This window comes from Aplidium turbinatum, chromosome 14 (genome assembly GCF_918807975.1).
Source record: "Aplidium turbinatum chromosome 14, kaAplTurb1.1, whole genome shotgun sequence".
Lineage (NCBI taxonomy): Eukaryota > Metazoa > Chordata > Ascidiacea > Aplousobranchia > Polyclinidae > Aplidium > Aplidium turbinatum.
In genome coordinates this window covers 5197156-5216957 of record NC_137485.1, presented here as the reverse complement: position 1 = coordinate 5216957, position 19802 = coordinate 5197156, and the positions used below count along the sequence as shown (strand labels likewise).

The following is a 19802-nucleotide window of genomic DNA, read 5'->3' as shown; positions in this document are numbered from 1 at the left end:
TTAAATTGTTGGCAACAGTTTGAATCAATCAGTTCATTACTCAACTTTTCAACCAGTCATTTCTATGTAGATTTAACATCAGCAGACGTGAAATCAATCTAAAAATGGCTGATGTAAATGCGACCGATTTGGGTCTGGGGGATCAGAGTTAACATAAAGAGGGGTGTGCACAAACCGATGCTACTGTAGAAATGGTTGACTTGCTGTTGGTTACTGAAGGACACTGGTTGTACTACCATGGACGACAATAAGTCACTTGCATGCTGTATTATTGAAATAGAACATAAATTAGCGTAAAATTAACGTTTTCACTTTTGCATGAATAAAGGCAAAATGAGGAAGCTTTGGAAGCCAAGAAACTTTGTTAGTGTTGGTTCAAAAAGTGCGAACAAAAAATTTTAGTCCCAAAAATTCAACATTTTTGACGCAAAGACATCGTTGAAATTGCGTTTAGATGTCGCAAGAGTTGATCGGAAAAATTTAACATCTTTTCAACGTAAATAGTCATCAGCATGACGTCAGCAATGCGCAAAAATGACGTACACGGCCAGGTGATTGAAGAAGAAAACGTGGCAAATGCTACTTCACGTTGTTTGAGCATGTTTGCATCAAAACAACATAAAGTGACGTTTGTTTGAACCAAGAAGTATAAGATTGCAAATAAAACCACAAGGTGAGTTCTCTGACAACAGAGGTGCATACAACCCAGACAGCAAATCAACCGTTTTTTACATTGATTCAATGTCTGCAGACGTTTGGTAAATAACTGTTGGTTTGCTGTCTTAGGCAATGACACAATAGATGGCCACGGTTTAGAATTAGATGAATAAGCAATTTCAATTATAAAATAAACTCGTCGTGCAAGTAAATTGAACGTACATCTTACAACAAAAACGATTCACCTCATACTCAAGTCTACTTTCTTTAAATTAATTGCTCGAACTTGTGAACTTTAATTAAAATTTTAATCTGAAACAAAACAAGAGAAAATCACAATAAATCCACGAACTGCAAGTTGGACTGTAAGAAAATTAATGGACGCCATCTTGAACGTAATCATCTCACAATGAACAATCTGAGGCTGAATTTATCAGTTTGGGCACTTGGTAACTCGAAGATTTCACTTACAACGACCCGACAGCAAAGCAACCGCTTTTCAGATTGATTCAACGTCTACAGATGTTGTAGACGCCAACGTCTGTAAACGTTGAATCGATGTGAAAAGCAGTTGCTTTGCTGTCTGAGGATGGGTGACACATATATGTCCTCAGCACTAACAGCTTTGAGCTAAATTAATTTCAATGGCATTAAGTGATAAAGTATCATTTCAATTCAGCATAGTTTTATGAAATATTTAGTACAACCGGTCGCGGTATTGCACCAATGCGTAGGTACCGATGTAAAGGCAAGCGTTCCATCCACAAAAGCAATGCACGGGCATTGACAATATGCGGCGGCTACAGCACCGGCCAAATAGTCAACTCTGACAATTAGCTTCGTAGGAAATATAATAATCTCAACCAAATATATATCAATCTGGACGGCTGGATGGTCTGAACAACTTCAAACAAAATTCTTTGTACACTGAGCAGGATCCCAGACCGCAAAATGAATCATTTTTACATTGATTCAACGTCTGGAGACGTTGGATCAAAGTTAAAATGATGGATCTTGAGATCTGGGTTACATTTTTGCAAAAAAACAACTTACAACCAACAATGTATTCATAAGTTAAAGATTGCGATAGGGAATTAAGCAACTACACGGATGGAACTTGATGAATGAACGGTTGGTTTCATTTATTCACTTTGGAGCTTTTTAAGTTGAAAAGCAAAACAATGGCTACATAAGGATTCGAACCTATAACTAAGGACTTTGAAATTCTCGGCAACATTTTATAGTTGGCACTTAACTAGGGGTTCCCAACTGGAGAAGGGTGTGGTTATCAAAGATCAATTCAGTTAATCTACCAAGGGAGTAAACGTTTTGAGCATGTTTTTTGCATGATCAGCAACAAAGTTAATAGAAAATTCGTCATCACAACGTCACCGTGACGTCATTGGACGTTGAAATACGCACAGTGTTTTGCGTGGAGTGTTGGAGTTACGCTGCAATAACGAGAATTCGTTTAACAATGTTGTCAAGGATGCGATTTGTTGACCAGGACGGTTTCAACATCAATCCGATGTTGGCAAATGTACAGCTTGCTCTTGACTAAATTGAAGCAGGAAACCAAATCAGCCAGCAAATCAGTCGTTTTTTACGTTGATTCAACGTTTGCAAAGGTATAAAATACTGGTTTGCTGTTTGGGGCAAATGAACTTGGTCGCAGCCATACTTCACCGATGGTTCAATTACTGAACTCACCATTTGTACGAGGCTGGCAAACGGGGCACAGATCGTAAATGTGTAATTTTTGCATCCACTCGACATTTATTGACGTTGTGTCAGTGCAAAAATTCTAAATTTATCGACTACGCCATCACGACTTTGACTTCTTCGGTGCAGCGTCAAAGCGGCAAACGGAAGGATGTGATGTTTTCACACCGGTTCAGCGCATCAAGGTTTTCACACCGGTTCGTACTTGATGCGCTGAACCGGTGTGAAAACCGCAGGATCAACGGTAGCAGGAAAAGTCAGCGCTTTATTAAAATTCAGAATTTCTTCATTTTTTTCTTTGCCGCAAGTTGGCGAGGGTAGCCTCCGCTGACGTCACGTGACTGTTCATGCGTGAAGTTTCCATTGGGGGATCCACTATTTCCTTCTGTTGAAAGAAATAAAAATATCAAGAAATTTATATTCCCTTCACAAATTGATGTAACTTTATAATCTCAAAGGCCATCTTTACTCAAACCCATTGCGTTCTTATTTTATCCTGAAGTCTTTACTTGCTTCCTGTGGGCCATTAAGTCTGAGGAATTTTCGCGTGTTCGGAGTCAGAGTCAGTTATAAACCGAGGAATCGGAGTCGTATATTTTTTGCCCGACTCCACAGCCCTGCATTGTGCGACATATCGTCCAACAGATGTCTGTTTGTGTACAACGTTTGGCATAGTGTGGCACTTAGCTTTCTTCATGCTTTGCATGAGCTTTATAAGCCTGTCAGGGCTTGGTATTGCGAGTATCAATTGTTATGAAGAAGCCCATTAAGCTGCGCAATATGACAGCTGCTGCTTCCCAGCTGTCGCTAATAAGCAGAAAGTTAATGAATCCCCTAATTGCTTAAAAGCGTTTCATTTTACTGAACATAATGATTAAAAAATTAATTTATTGCCACTGTCATCCATAGAGTCTACTGTAGAAGTACAGTTTAAATAGTGGGCATGGCGTTTTATCAATGTTATTATTATTGTTTTCAGTCTAGTTCGTTTAGCGAATTAAAATCGATATTTGCAACGAGAAAAATGGTCGGAAACTGTTGTTCATAATTGACACAAGCTTACTTCTACATTGGGGTCGTATGTTCAATTGTTCATAATAAGCTTATTAGAAAAAACATTAGCTGATGCCTGATTGTAATCAGTCTTTCCTCATGAACACACGTTTGTTAAACTAGCACTAGCAGTGCACTAAATGGGTTTAAATCAAGGATGTCCAACCTGCGGCAGCGGGCCGCAGTGCGGCCCACCTGAGATTTTTGTGCGGCCAGCTAGTCATTTTCACTCCAAGTGGTATTTTGAGCTTGGAATCCTAGCCTAATTAAAATGTACCAGTCAGCTTTTAGGGGTGCAGTAATAGTATAATAATTGGAGCAACAAGATTATATATATAATTGTTGAATTAAAGCACCCTTTAACTTTAAAATTATTTTTATGAATTAAAGGACTGGAAGAATTAAAGCATGCGTTTAGTACTTGGGCAGCCTAGTATTATTTGTTCCTATTTTCAAAGATGAAATTAATGGTTTTTATTTGTTTCTTTATGTAGCCATTTTTCTTGAAATTTAATAGATTCTGTTGCCCATTGAATTATTTCAAGTGACAATGCGGCCCACTATAATAAAAAGTTGGACATTCCTGGTTTAAATGAAGTCAAAAGAGCTGCCTGAATCAGTTAGTCCTGCTCCCCCAGCCAGTAAGCATAATTCATTTTGCTGGAATTACTATTTTAATTTCAACTACCTTACAAACTGTTGGTGCCAATCATAAATAGCTATCAATTAAAGATATGGAATGAACTGAAATTATTTATATAACCAAAATCACAATAGCTTGAGCAACCCTAAATAGAAAACTATATTTTTAAAATCTAAATGATGAGTACGAAGCGATATTTGCTAGGGACGACAGATTTATATGCGTAATACTGCGAGGCAAGTAAAAAACATTAGTGCAAGTTTTCACAGTGCACCTAAGTGGTTCTTGAACTTTCTGGTAGAATTTCATACTGAACTCAACCGTTGGTAAAACAAATGAAAAATCGGGAACTTACCGCAATTCTAATGGGTTGCTTCTTGATGTAAGTCACGTAGAAGAAATGAACGAAGAGCACGAGGTAGGATCCGTACATGATGCTCCCGTAAAGAACAAGCTCGAAGGATGACTTGCAATTTCCATCATTTCGCCACAAGTGGGCGCAGTAGATCGATACGCAGCCAATCACCATTTGGACGATCTGAAACGTTTAAAAACTTTCAAATGAAAAGAATAACTTGGTGGTAAGTTGTTTGAACCAATGATGGATAAAAGACACCTCATTGGAGTGCGCAACAACGAAAAAACATGAGTAAAATCTTTAAGTTTCAAATCCGTGTTGACGCTTGCGGTCTACAAAGGAATAGCAGAAAGTCAGCCACGCCCCCAAATCGGCCAATCAAATTTCTTCGAGTTCAAGTTTGAATATTATTGTTGTTTATTCTTGGTGTGTATCAAACGTAAACGAGACTCGGAACAATTTTTATAACGTTTTTGGGTATGATCCGACAGGGTATCGAACCCATACGTATAGACTCAGATGCAGGCACGCTGTTCATGGCGAGAGCTCTTGTTCGGTACTGACAGGGCGCTGGTTCTACACCGCTCAAGAGCATGCGGTTGTGTGGTTGGCAGGACACTTAAAGGCATGCCTGAAGGGGGACACGAAGATTGGCTTCATTGACCATCGGTCGATGTGGGATATACATATCAGACGTTGAATCAATGTAAAGAAGATCTGATATCCTGTTTGAGAAGTCGGAATTTCCGCCAAACACTTCCTGCAGATCACTGTGTTTTACTGCTTGACGTGATTTTTTCGCGACGACACAGTGGTGAACTTTTGCTACTTTCCATATTTAAATGGTTTGCACATTGACTGTTAAGCACGGGTCTGCTACTATTCGGTGAGTCCGATTCGGTGAGTTCCTAACCTCTAACCCTAAAACGGCAATGATAATGAGGCTACGGTACGGTACGCGATAATTTAAAAAAAAAATTGAAAAAATCCCCCGTTAAGGGATCGGACTCACCGAATCGGACTCACCGAAACGGGCCATTCCGGATAAGCACAATTAACGTGTAATGAAAATTTAACTGACTCAACGTAGCTGAATTCTTCAAAACTTAAAAAAAAAACATAAAAACTCTTAGATAACGCATTCAACAAAACATGTTATCTCATTCACTCATACAAAATGCATTCCAAATTAGGAATGTATTTTGAGACTTACTTTTTCTACATGGTTCAATCATAAATGTTGCAAAATGTGCTTGCGACTATTTTTATTCTTTGCAACATATCACTTGTATTGTACACAACAGCCTTCATTTTAATTGCAAGAACTGTTTGAATAAAAACGCATTTTGCTTGAGCAGTTGTGAAGCAAAATGTTTTTAACTGACGTGTTTTCACTGAGATGTGGACAGAAGCAAACGATGCAACATCTACTCGAATGCTCTGACCTAAAAACAAGGTGCTCTGCACAGGATTTGGCTGAGTTCAACGATAGAGCAAGAGCTTGCGTGATGCTCTGTTTTGGGCTACGGCCGTGTGACACACGATGAAGAAGAAGACTGGCGTGATCGTTTGTTACATCGTATGTAAGGAACCACTCGGGAGTAATGAAAAAGTAAGGGTAGTTCTACATCCTCCATGCCTCCAGAGTTTCCACCCAGGAGCCTTTCCCACCGGTTGCAGTTTTAATATCATGGCCAGGACCCTTGTACTTAATGCTACATCCATAACAACAAGGAAGTTGCAAATAGAGCCAGACAAAACGTAAAGTTATATACAAACAAATTACATGTGTTATGTTATTGTGACGCATTATGTTGCTGAACAGTATGACATTTTGCTGGGTTCACATATCCGTACATCGAACAAATAGCTACAGAAATACAAGAAATTACTCTACAGTCTACATTAGGATGTTTCATTTTTTCACGATTTTTGAAATTGAAAATGCTTGGGGTCTAATCAGATCGGATTTTGGCCACAAACAGCCGATCCAAAATATTTTTTCGATCGGACGACTTTTAGAGAGTGCGCGGCCCCCCCGAAGTTTGAAAATTTGAAGCGTGGGAAAATTTGCAGGAAATATGCGATATCTCGGTAACGGAAGGAGATAGGAAGACGGGCAAGGTGTCAACTTGTTCGGAATGGCCAACTTCCTATCTGCGCTTAATACATTTTGCTACCCTATCTGCAACGAAAAAAAAGTTAATTGCGAAAAACTGTTTTTTTCATATTTTTGATGTTTTCTTCACAGTTCTACAGAAGCAAAACCCTTCCAGTAATTGCAGTGATGACAAATGACATTTTTTACGAACAACAGGTTTTGTTAAATGTACTATGAATGACTTAACAATGCAGGTGGACGACTTGTAGAATATTATACTGTGCTTTTTAAGTTTTCAGAACTACATTCTTGTTCGAGTTTGTAGTAAGAAGATTTGTAATGTATAGGGTTGTTTTGAGAAGCTCTCGTTGCAGATTGAGTCGATGTCATTCGCCATCTGCGGTTTTAATTTACCACGGATTGTCATTGCAGGTGTTAAGATTTAAGTATTGGCTATTTGTACCCAGAAGTAGTTAGTTCAATTGCTATTATGCCAGAAACAAGACTTGACGCCAGTGAGACATTGCAGAAATTTGAAAAGCTGCCAGGGAATGTATTACCCACAAACATAAGCGTTCTTCAGTCTTCACCACTACAATTTTTTATGCAAGCAATGCAGTGAAACGAACCCCAAGTTCTTTAAGAAGCCTCCATGTTTTGCTGATGTCAAGGGACAGTTGATAAATGATATAGTTCATGTTTGGGTTAGGGCCAGCCTTCCGGTGATAAGCATCATTCGAGTTGAGACCAGGTTAAAACTGCTCATAAACAAATTTAAGGCAATCAAGAAAAGAAAACAGCCACAGACGGGAGCGACAGAAGGTGTACTCCATGAGCTGTTTGATATCTGCAAGTGTAAATGTGCCATTCCATCACAGGTGAAGTTTTACAACGGCAGACTTTCTTGTAGCTGTCAATGGATGCACCGTATCCCAGAAGAGGAGGTTGAGTTTTTGCAAGATCAAAGGTCTGCCAGAAAGATGTTTATTACTGCATCTCGCGACAGATCTTTTACTAGGGTAAAAAATATGAGTCATCAAGAGTTCTTACCAGCAAAAGTTACCAAGTGAAGATGAACCATCTTGCTCTTATTCAACCAGCTCAGAAACTTCCAGCCTGGTAGCACAGGAGAGGCTAAGGCGAAGACCTGCATATATGATTACACCTGATATAACCGTTTCCAGCAGTGAGTCTTCGGAAGATGAGACACGAAGCTTAATTCTTGATCCTGATTTCGCCAACAATCTGACCAGTTCTTTAAGCTGTACCAGTTTCTTTAAGCTGACCAGTTTCTTTAAGCTGTATGTTAGCTGACCGGCGAAACTCTTCTATTCGCCAACAATCTGACCAGTTGCTTGCATGTGCTGGTGACGATATTGCTGCCTCACCGACTACCGTGTATAGATGTAGGGGGGAAACAAGAAAGCTGTGTTTAGAAGAATGTGATGATGACATCTCTGCTTCCAATTTTCTGCAGCTTCATTATGATGGTCGAAATGTGAATGGTATGGATCGTTATGTGTTTTTGGCTCAAACGTATGATCAAGCAAAGAACAAAACTATGGCAAGAGTTATCGGAGTAAAGTCTTTTTTCAAGGAAATTTCTGTTAATAGTGAAGCTGTCTTTAATGCGATTATTGGTGCATGTGGTGAAAATCTTTCCAAAGTATACTCGATCATGAGTGATACAGCGAGATTGAACACGGGCAAAAAAAGTGGTGTTAATAAACGAGTGACTGATTACATCATCGAGAATATTGGACATTAAATACATTTTCCATGTAAATGAAATTTACTTGTCTCACGTAATTGCTGAGGTTGAAGGAAAAAGCAAGGGTCCAGGTGCAATGCAAGAAGGCGCACTACTCAACAAAATTAAGTGGATTACAAAATGTAACTTAGAAAATCTCATCGCCAGGAACAACATTGATGTCCAAATCACACCCATAGCTGCTTTCCACCTCAGAAGCAAAATTGAATGGTTTTCAGATCAAAAACGCTGGTGTTCACCGTTCACATGGTGTATGACTCTTGATTTGCACAGCCACGTCAATGTCAACTGTTTTGTTTAATTACTCTGTGTTGGTAGCTTATGCTGAAACGTTTACATGTGAGAGACACTTGCGATAGGAGATGACGGTATTCTAAGCCTGGGGTCACCAAACTTTTTTCTCTGAGGGCCGGATTGCTGCGAGATTAACAGCTGCGGGCCGGATGCAAATTGCAAAAAGATATAGGCTACAACTATTTTGAATCTCCATTGACTTGAATTGAGCACAATAAATAACAAAGTCAGCGGTAGAATAGCAAAGTTGTGATGAAAATCGAAAGGTTGCTGGAAAAGTTATCCTCTGCTGTGATACAGTAGGCTACAGGGCATCGTGCTCTTGAAAAAACATTTACATCTTTCCAAATTTGACCTAGGCTGTCCCCATTTGTGGTGGCCTAATGATAAAAACAATGATAAAAAAACGATAAAAAACAGTTGTAGTGCAGCTGTTATTTCCACAGCACGTGGCCGGCCGGATGAAATCAGTTCGCGGGCCGGTTCTGGCCCGCGGGCCATAGTTTGGTGACCCCTGTTCTAAGCCAATCGTGAAAGGAAGTCCATTGTTGTGTAAAATTCGATGCACACTTGTACCCTATGCCATAGCACATGTTTGTTGCTCTCTATAACTTGTAATCACTGTAGTTACTGGTTCCAAGGGTTTTGCTTCTGCAGAACAAAACATCAAAAGTATGAAAAAAAACAGTTTTTTGCAATTAACTTTTTTTTCGTTGCAGATAGGGTAGCAAAATGTATTAAACGCAGATAGGAAGTTGGCCATTCTGCACAAGTTGACACCTTACACGTCTTCCTATCACTTTCCGTTACCGAGATATCGCATATTTCCTGCAAATTTTCCCACGCTCAAATTTTCAAACTTTGGGGGGGGGCCGCGCACCCTCTAAAAGTCGTCCAATCGAAAAAATATTTTGGATCGGCTGTTTGTGGCCAAAATCCGATCTGATTAGACCCCAAGCATTTTTGATTTCAAAAATCGTGAAAAAATGAAACATCCTAGTCTACATCCTTCTGAGAAGCACGATGTCAGCAGGCGGATATGCTGCCATATCATGCGCGTTATCTACAGATGCATTTTTAAAACTTTTTAAGCATCTCAATTTAATTTTCTTTGTCGGAATTTTTAAAACTTTTTAAGCAATTCAATTTAATTTTTTTTGTCGGAATGCAGAAGAAACGACATTGTGGAATTGAAATACAGCGACAGAACCAAAAAAAGGCGGAAAAATCGTAATGGTTTAAGACGTGCAGCATGCAAAGATCTGATTCTATAATTTATATGTATCGAATATCGATGAATATAATAAGGCACGCCACCAAACCTAACAATTCAAACAGGTAGACTAATTAGTTGAACGAATCAGTCATCTTCTCATTCCTAAAACAACCGAAAAGTGCCAATTGTTGAAAGAATGGGCGACGATTGAATCTTACAACCACTGCAATTTACGTTCTGTAAATTCTGTAATGACCAGATATATTGACGTTTGGTTTTGAATATTTTTATAAGGTGTAGAATAAGGAGTATGAAAAGGTCACTAAACAAAAGACGCGGTAATTAGGCTTTTTATGCACACCTATTGACCAGCCACAAATAGCCAAACCTATGCTACTTTTATCATGGAAACTCGCAAATCAAAAACGGTTCTACAGATCATGCGGAATGCACGTGATAAAATGTGACCTTTGTCATAAAACTGTCTCAACCAATAGATGCAATAGGGGATTGGTGATAAAGCTTTAGAAACCTTGCCCAATAAAACTTTCGTACCTAGGCTTTGTTACGACTGCTGGTTGGAAATTCAAATCAATTACACGGGAAGGCAACCAACCTTCGTGTCCATCTAAAGGCGTGTTATCAAGTGTCTTGTCAAAGGCACAAAGACGCATGCTCTAGATAGGCGTTGAACCCAAGACCCCTCGATCACCGTGCCACGTAACCCAAATGCAATAAGATGCGAAACCATGCTCAAACTTCTCCATGACATTTGCAGCTGTTTTCTCATGTGTTGGTACGTTGACAAGACCACTACCCTTCCCAGACAGCAAAGTGCAACCAATCAGCAAAAATCAACGTCTGCAAACGTTGAACCAATGTAAAAATGACGGATTTTGGTGTCTGGATTCGGTAAGTGACATGGCAGATTGTCCAATGAGCTACACTCATGAGCGAATGGTAGAGGCCAAGATGCATCAATGGTAACCAGGTTTCTCTATAACTAATTGTAAGAAAGCGGCAAGACAAACTGAGCCTGTAAAACGTCTTGAATCACCATTCACCAAACTTGAAGCTTCCTACCATGAACGCAGTGGCTCAGGATGTGCGAGTTGTGTGTGATAGTTTGAGTCCAGTTGTGATAGACTACCATACAAGAACCGATGCATCAACATAACTAGTTGGAGTCATGCTTATGCTTTGGAATATCGTTAGTAAATCCCGACAGGGTCTTAAAGTCGCTTTAAAGTTGTAAAACAACGAACCATCACATAAAATTATAGTTTTTAACTAATTAACAATGCAGGATGCTAAAGGTGCGTGGAAAGTACTGTGAAATGAACAACTACTTCTTCTGAGATGACTCACTGCTAATATTTTTGACAATGTTACCAGCTGGAGAGTTGGAAAAATTGAAATCAGTTCAAAAGTACGTGACAAGCACGATATTGATGGGTTAGATTACAAAAGCAAGTCATAATTTTAGAAAACCTGCGAGTTATATTTTAGGATTACAACGTGTTACCAAAAATCACGCCACAATTCTTACAGTCCAAAGTCTACGGGAATCACTGTTTGCCTTAGGCTCTGCCCACAACCATATGCAAATAGATTCACAGCAAGTGACCTACAAGAGGTCATATTTACATTCCGGTTGCAATAGTACATCATTTCACGTTCACATTACGTTTAATCAAATAAGAATCTGAAGTTTGGCCAATGAACAGTGCAGTTACTAGTAAGCCTTCAAAAGCTGTCATTACAACCATATTCTGGAAATAAATGACCTTTCCGTAATACCAAAGCGTTAAGGTAATTAAAAACGCAAAGTTTTTACACAAAACGTGTTGAGCGTTACAGGGCGGCCTTTCTGTTAATAAATAATTTCTACTCAAAGCACAATTGCATTTTAAAAATATTTCACATTTCTGCTAAAACACACAGCAACAAAAAACGACTTTCTATGTCATTTGAACTCTGTCAAACGTAGCCACGGTGTGGAAAAAGTAACTTAAAGCAGCAATGGCCATCAAGTACTTAATTTTGTTTTCTGATATTTTACAGTAGTTCAACAGATAAACATACGCTTGTAAATGAAGTATTGACCTGGGTTAATCGGTTCCTGTAATTTTCGTGCACCACATGTGTGCCCAGACAGCCAAACCAACCAGACGTTGAATCAATGTAAAAATGACCGATTTTGCTGTCTGGGCGGCAACGTTTTCTACAATTGTGATGAAACAAAGCACATAGTAGCTTTGACTCGCCTTTTACATGCAATCTTGTGACCACAACGCCACTACCGCACGACGAGTGTTACGCCACCAAACACTTGACAATATCCATTTCCTGTTTGCCTAAGAGTGATGAAAATTTCATAACGTATGGCCTTGATATGGTAAACAATGCGGAAACAATGGTACGGTAAACAATGCGGAAACAAATCAAGGACAAACGACGACTTTTTTAAAGTTATTTTTGAAGGACACACTCTATCTCAGTTTATAATTACATGTGTATTTTTCACCAGTTTATCTTCTATAAAGTTGCTTCACCTTTGACAGTTCAAACAAATTCGTTGCGAACCACTTTGAGTTGATGGTCGCAATCGTTAGCCTTTGACCAACGAAAAGCATTCTTCTATGTTTGTTTACCGCATGAAACTTTGATTTTCCAGCAACAACCCACCTGAGATACGGTGATCAACACAGCCACTGGGCGGGGTACTCTGATCCCTGCCGCTCGGAAGGCATAGTAGGTGTACATAAGGGAGTGGACGATGAAGTTGACGGTCATGAACACTCCGCCACCTGAAATTAAAAAAATGAATAGGATGTAGCAAAGACAAATAAAAGCATTGAATGCCTAGCAGCACATGCTAACGGTAACAACAGTAAGTTTTAACAGAAAAAGTTACGCGCTGCCTTAGGTTTCTCGCTGAAGCAATCAGCGAATGCAAAGTTGTTCAAATAGAATATTTAAAAGCGTTGCAAAATCGAAATCTTTTCTTCCACAAGCAACAACATTGGTAAAGCAGATTGCATGTTCCATTCTCATCACATCATTACAGCTTTGAAAGCATGACGGCTTTCAAACGATCGACAATTTCATGGCAGTAATTTTCTTGTAAGGACTAATTTCATCTCATAAGTGGTCCACTCTCAGTATAATATAGCCTTTCCTTGTGATAACCGACAAATATTTCTACTTTGTATATCTTGTCCACTGCGCTGTGTCCTATATTGTAACACAAGACACGAAATTAGTGCGTGTGCATGGGATTTAAAGTAATCATTACGGCAGTTACAAACTCTTTAAAACGATGGCAGTTTACTTGAATCCTTGTTGCTTCCAGGTCGCTTCCAGATATCTTCCATACAAATGAGAATGCAGCAATGCACAAGTATAATTTTTATATTTTTTTTTACAAAATTTACAATTCCCTTTTTACCCCACCATGAATTCCATGTGCAGCGAAAACGCACAAACACCCAAGCTGAGTCTCCGAAAATCTAATCCACTTGTTTGTGTAATTGCTTTCCTGTGGTGATCTTGGAAATGCAAGATAGGACAGAAGCTGTGCTCCACAAAGGCATTAGTGTCTGGGTGTTGTGCGGACGCTGAGTTCGGCATCTGTCGCCCGATGATAATATTAACTGCATTTGTCATTTCGCTTTCTGCGCTTTGAGGAAACAACTGTTTGTTGCTTTCGTGTGGGCAAAGCAACCATAGCTAACTTATTAGCGACAGCATTTACCACACAATATGCTGACAATATATCCCGTTCGACCCAGTCCTCTGCCATTCTGTGACGACCTTTTGTTCAACTTTTTTTTTCACTCAACAGAAGTAAGAATATTTCTGAAGCAAGCTGTACCAAACAGCTGGACTAAAAACGTGACACAACTCAATTACTGTTCTCCTTTTATATATCAACAATTTCCTAAAAAAACTTCATTTCTGAGGTTTGATTCTCGGTACGTAGAAGTTTTGTTCTCATACAAAGCATGCAAATATGAGTTTTAGAAAGGCGTCATTACATTATGTTAACACCTTTCCTTGTTAACACCTTGGTTTTCCCTGAATGAATGGAAAGACATTAATTCTATTTGTCAAATTAATATTAGGAATGGAATCAGCAACGCAAGTTTTTCGACTAAAATCTTTAAAAACCGCCCTTTTCCATTAACTAAATATTGTAGCTCACTAAGACTGATTGAACAGCCAAAAACATGTTGATAAAAAGGAAAACGACAACATGGAGTAGAACACTGCGGCTACGACCACCATTCTTCCACCAATCCACCAATCTTCCGTTGCCTAGAGCGAAAATGAAAGCCAGCTGTTCTCTCACAGCCTTTCCATGCAGTGCAGGAGCTATGACCAGCCTGGTGTGATAAAGAAATTTTGGAAAAACTCGTTTAGGGGACTTGGTGGGCAGAACCTTTAACTGCTTGTTCCGCTTCAGACGACCGTGGGATTCAACTTAGGCATCAGCCAAAGTTTTTAGTTGTCATGTCACAATTAATTTCGACTGTTTTCACTTCTGCGCCTTCAGTCTGGAGAGATTTCCAACATTCCAAAGCACAACAGAAATGGCTTGAATTTTAAGAAATTAAGACTGAAAAAAACTTTTCGTTAAGAAACTTTTCTCGATACACAAGCGGAGAAATTTGGCGTTGATCAAACACAGCAGTTTGTTTCAGATGCCCTTACTAAAAAAATTCAGCTTCGACCGAATGTATTCAAATAGCTCAGCTGTTCGGTCGGTCACTGTCATTCAGGTTATTGTCCTTCGTAACCTTTTCCTCTTTTCCTGATAGCAAAAAATGCTGTTTGTACATCATCAGTCGAGTGACGTTTACACGAGCAAGCTAGGTTGAAGAGACGTTGATCAGTGTAAGAAAGACTACTTTGGTTACAAGGTGTACCCTTCACACATGTCATACGCCGCGCTAAAGTGGGGCATTCTCATAAGTGCGCTGCTACCACTAACGTTAAATCAATGTAAAAAACATCGGTTTCAAGAAATAACTTTACTTTCTCATGCTGGTTGCTGGCTCAAAAAGTGCGACAAGCTTTCGAAGGGTTCCTACAAGATTATACCCACCTGCGGATTGAGACCCGTAACACCACCAAGAAAACAACGAAACAGTCAAGTGATGATACCAGTGCAAGAAGATCAACTTTTGTTTTCGTAAAATGATGAATGCTGTATCCACTGAAAACAAACGAGACGCGATTACTGATAGGTGTGTGATAGGTTGTATTTGCACAACATGGAAAAATTGGTTCGCATTATCAAAATAGGCTACTTCACTGTTAAACTTTATCCTCGGACTGGGAAAGCTTCTTTGAGAGTTTAATCCAGGCAGTTTCGCAAACTCGTAGATGCTTTGAACCACTCAAGCCCGGTCGCAAGTTTTGAAAAAGTACCATTAAAAAATCCCCTTCGAACTTTGTTTGGTAATAACGGTAGAAAAAAGAGCAATAGCAGTGGTGGGAATCAAACCCACGTCAGTGCAATGACTACCACCGCCCTAACCCTCAGCGCAAAATCAGCCAGCGGCAAACCGATGAGTTAATTTAGCTATTACCTTACCTACCTTTTTCCTTTGTTGCTCAAAAGTATTTTTTTAATGGTACCTTTTAGAAAGTTGCAGCCCGGTCATCGAGATTGATAAAGTAAAGATTCCGATTGTTGAAGTGTTGTTGCCGGAGAATTATTCCATCCATTAGATGCTATTGAATGAAGAGCAGTCCTTAAAGTGCGTTGCTCAAGCGCACACCCCGAGAGTAGAACCAGCGCCGCTTGATCTTGAAGCTTCTTCGTTCACGAAGTCACGCGCTAACCAACTGAGCTATCGGGGCGGATTTCTTACATTTTTTGCATACAGTCGGGTTTTGACAATCGTTTCAACAAAAATCTGAAATCAGTACTTTTAATCTTTTATTATGGTTCGCTTATGTCCAGTGCCACATATTGCACATTTTAAAGTAGTGTATTATTTTCAAAATCTTCAAAAATTCATTGGAAATTGTTAGATTAGAAAACTAAATCTTTCAAACGTGGTTGTACCACAAAATAATTGTATTCATTAGCAGACTTACTGTACTCCAATATCTTGCTGAACACAAACACAGGACCCCAAAACCTGGTAATGGGGCCTAGGTAAAAGCGCTCACTGCAAATGAGTCCCCTGAACCCATGGTCTACCCCCACATGGTACATAACAATGGTTGACCGAACAGCACCAATAACACTGAAGATGGATAGAAGCAAGGACCATATCATCATGGGCTGGCGCAAGTTGTATCTGAAAAATAAAATTTGATAATAATCATCGTGTCATGCTGTATTAAAAGAAGGGAAAAGTAAAGTAACCTGGTAGGCCAAAGAAGGCCATGGAAGAACTTGGTAGGCCATGCTCGCCAGAAAAATAAGGGAGTTTAGAGGCTTCAACAATCAACATGATTTATACAACCTTTCCTCATGATAAGGCAACGGGCTACTAAGACGATCTGTGACGGCATCATTTGTAACCCATCGACCATTAACAGTGTCAAGTAAGCCAGACATATCGACAACAGACGACGCAAACCTTATCCATGTCAACACTTTCAGCATGAATCACAAAACTGCATGGGGTTACGGAAAATATTACTAAACAAGTGATTGCATCTGCACTTAACAATTCTACATGTAGTAAGGTAAAGGTACGATAATGAACAGTTTTTGTTTTCATTCTTCTTACTCCTTGACCAATTTTTTAGTTTTTGCATGACGTTATTTTGTATTAAATGATTTTTAAGTAGCCTACGTTTGGAGGCCAACTTAAATATAAAATATCTTTACAGCCTTCAGTATGCTAACACAGATTTTATATTGAAATTTTTTTTTGTAAGCTCTACGTCTTCACTAGAGCTGATTTCATTATTTGTGAATAGTATTGATTAGTCCAATTAAAATAAAAATAACATGATAGACCTTAAAAAAAGTTGTGACGCTGATACAATTTTAAAATACTTCTAATGATACAAAATATCCTCTTCCAATTGCCTTATTTGTATGGTGAACTTTGACCAAACAGGCCTTACGTAAGCGAATAGCTTTTAAAGTGACTGTGACAAGATAAATATTTGGTGACAAGGTTAGTTCCATATATTGATTGTGGCGCCTTTTGTTTGGTTGTCAATACAAAAAACTGTTTTTGCAATGCGATTGCATTGCAATAAGGTGATACAGCAAAACAAAACGCTATTTTAAAAATATTACTAGCAATAAACCTTCAAACTATCTTCAAATGACATTGGGTTTTATGAGCTCAAACCAGAACTCTTTTTAACAACATCACCAAAATCTCTTAAATAATGTTTTGCTGCATACAAGCATTGCATTCAACTTCAATATGAAATAATGCATTAAAAAACTTAAAAAAATCATTGATTAACCAAACCAAGCACACATATTTGACCTCATTTTAAGTTTTTAATGTAACCAATACAACCATTTTCTACATTACTTGAAGTGATAATGCAGTATAGTAACTATAGTATACTGTACTAATTTTAATAAAAAGTTGCAAAAACAGCAATTTGTGAAAGTACATTCAAGCAACTCTTCATAATCACATTTTTGCAAAAAATTCAATCAGTCTAATCATCCTATCCAATCCATACAGGGCTGCAGAAATCAAGATAAAGATTTCAAAATTATTTTGTAGCAAATGATATATGGGTACTACTTAAAGTTAATCACACAGTTCAATGCATCAGCTTTTGCAGATTTCTAAAATTGGATGACATTCCTAAAAGCAGTATTCATACAAGAGAATATTCCCAAGATCTGGCCCAAAGCTCATGAATAAGAAATTAGCTCAGTTAAGTTCATTTAGCATAAATGTTTTTTTAACAAACTTGTGGAATGGAGTACTGGAATGTCCCAGAATGGCCCGTTTCGGTGAGTCCGATCCCTATTCGGTGACTTTTTCAATTTTTTTTTAAAAATTATCGGGTACCATAGCTTATTTATCATTGCCGTTTTACGGTTAGGGGTTAGAGGTTAGGAACTCACCGAATAGTAGCAGACCCGGAACATCCAACTCCCAAAGAATCAAGACTTGAATTTTGAAACTTAGTCAAACTTTAATGGGCTCTTCCTCTAAGTAATGATGACCTGGGTTTTTTTTTCGGTCATTGATCGATTTTTTAGCAAAGGGTCCGAAAAAAATGTAGTCAATTCGGTCAAAATGTCCGAAAAAATATATAGTCAATTGACAATGAAAACTATTAATACTACAAAAAGTGCTCAATGCCAAGCAAAAAGGCAAAGCAGAGCGAATTAAATTAAATGTAGTTATTACTATCTGAAGCCTTTACAAATTGTTTAACCTAACGTTAGGTGAAACAATTTGTAAAGGCTTCAGATAGTAATAACTACATTTAATTTATAGTCAATTGACTATATATAACCCAAAAATGACTAAAAATGACCGAAATAAATAAAAAATGACCGAATTTTTTCAAGTCATTTCGGACAAATGACCGAAAAGTCTCAGCGAAAAAAGAAACCCAGATGATGACAGATGCTTAATAACACATTTTAATATAACTGAGACCAGCTACAATGATAAGCAAAGAAACTTTGGCATATTTCAATCACAGCACCATTGAAATAGACTTCATTAGCTACCTTGGCTGGGTTTCCATGTATTTCTTGCCAGCAAAAACAGCCGCTAAGTAGAAGAGGGCACATCCCAAACCAATGTTGATGTTCTCAGTTAGCCAGGCAGATATCTCATTGCTGTTGATGCTGGTTTCCAGCTCCCATTCCTTATGATTCCCCACCACACCTGATTTGAATAATATATCGGTTGCACTACTGCAAGCTTTATTTTGTGGTGGCAATCAATTGATTAACCGAATTTTCATTTTCTAATCTCCTTGTCTAAAAGAAAACTTCACTTTCACATGGTGTCAGCCAAATTCCATAGTTTGTTTCGTAATGTGAAAATCTAATTGTTAATCTTGTATTTCACTCAAAAACAAAATACGGCCAACTGCATGCCATATTTGGCCTGGCAAAGGGGTAGAAGTGGTGAGTTAAACTATTATACATCAGTTAAAGCTAATTCATGCTATGATAGTTAGGGCAGGGGCAACTATTTTTCTTGCTATATATAATGCATTTCTTTAACCATTGGATTAGAAATAGGTCTAACAAGAGAGTACCCATGTATTTGCAAGCCTGCAATGTTTTTGGTATGATGATGATGATTTTGAAGCCTGCATTTCTGTGAATATACCTTCTCCAGAATGAAGTACACTAAATCTCCTGCGAGATCGCTGATATCTGATGAAGCTTTCATAAAGTATTATTTTATGCTAAAAAATAAATTACAAGTAAAAATTAATTATTAAATTAAGTAAAATCATAAAATTGTTGAATTTAAAGTAAAAGCCAAAATACCTGTTTTGTTTTGTTCCATGATTCTTTCAACTTCCATTATAATGATAATAGTAAATTAATGTCTTTAAACGTGTTACCAAGCTTCAAAATATTTTTAGCAACAGCCAAAGTTAAACCACAAGCTAATACTTTGAGATTCTTTTGATCCTGCAAAAAATGCATTCCTGGTATATATAATAAAGTTTTGCGAATTAAATCAAATATAGTTATTACTATCTGAAGCCTTTACAAATTGTTTCACCTAACGGATCATCAGAAGGTCTGAAAAAAACATGCAAACAATAAAGAATCGATAATTCTGAAAAGATATTAAATATTACAACTGTAATTTAATCTGCCAAAAAAATCTCTAAACCTGTACTTCCTGAGAAGATATTAAATATTGCAACTGTAATTTAATCTGCAAAAAAAACCTCTAAACCTGAATTCCTGAAAAGATATTAAATATTATAACCCTTATTATTATAATTATTATTATATTAATTATAATTATTATAATTATTATTATAATTAATTAT

The 19802-nt window shown here is 38.0% G+C and overlaps 1 protein-coding gene across 1 annotated transcript; it reads right to left on the bottom strand.

The window, feature by feature from the left end:
• Window positions 1-252: 252 nt before the first annotated feature.
• LOC145783135 (very long chain fatty acid elongase 6-like) lies at window positions 253-19427 on the bottom strand. The gene is made up of 7 exons (XM_082594919.1): window positions 19285-19427; window positions 18508-18667; window positions 15927-16132; window positions 14926-15036; window positions 12504-12625; window positions 4431-4613; window positions 253-2764 (listed from the first exon to the last, which is right to left on the bottom strand). The coding sequence occupies exons 1-7, from the start codon at window positions 19319-19321 to the stop codon at window positions 2666-2668; spliced, it is 918 nt and encodes a 305-aa protein (XP_082451045.1). The 5' UTR covers window positions 19322-19427; the 3' UTR covers window positions 253-2665.
• Between the last annotated feature and the right edge of the window lie 375 nt (window positions 19428-19802).

Excerpts from the sequence above, each read along its gene's own strand:
- LOC145783135 (XM_082594919.1), bottom strand. The coding sequence starts at position 19,321 with ATGGAAGTTGAAAGAATCATGGAACAAAACAAAACAG. Across the intron at positions 18,668-19,284 it reads CATGGAACAAAACAAAACAG|GTGTGGTGGGGAATCATAAG; the intron begins GTATTTTGGCTT and ends TATTCAAATCAG. Across the intron at positions 4,614-12,503 it reads TGTTGATCACCGTATCTCAG|ATCGTCCAAATGGTGATTGG; the intron begins GTGGGTTGTTGC and ends TAAACGTTTCAG.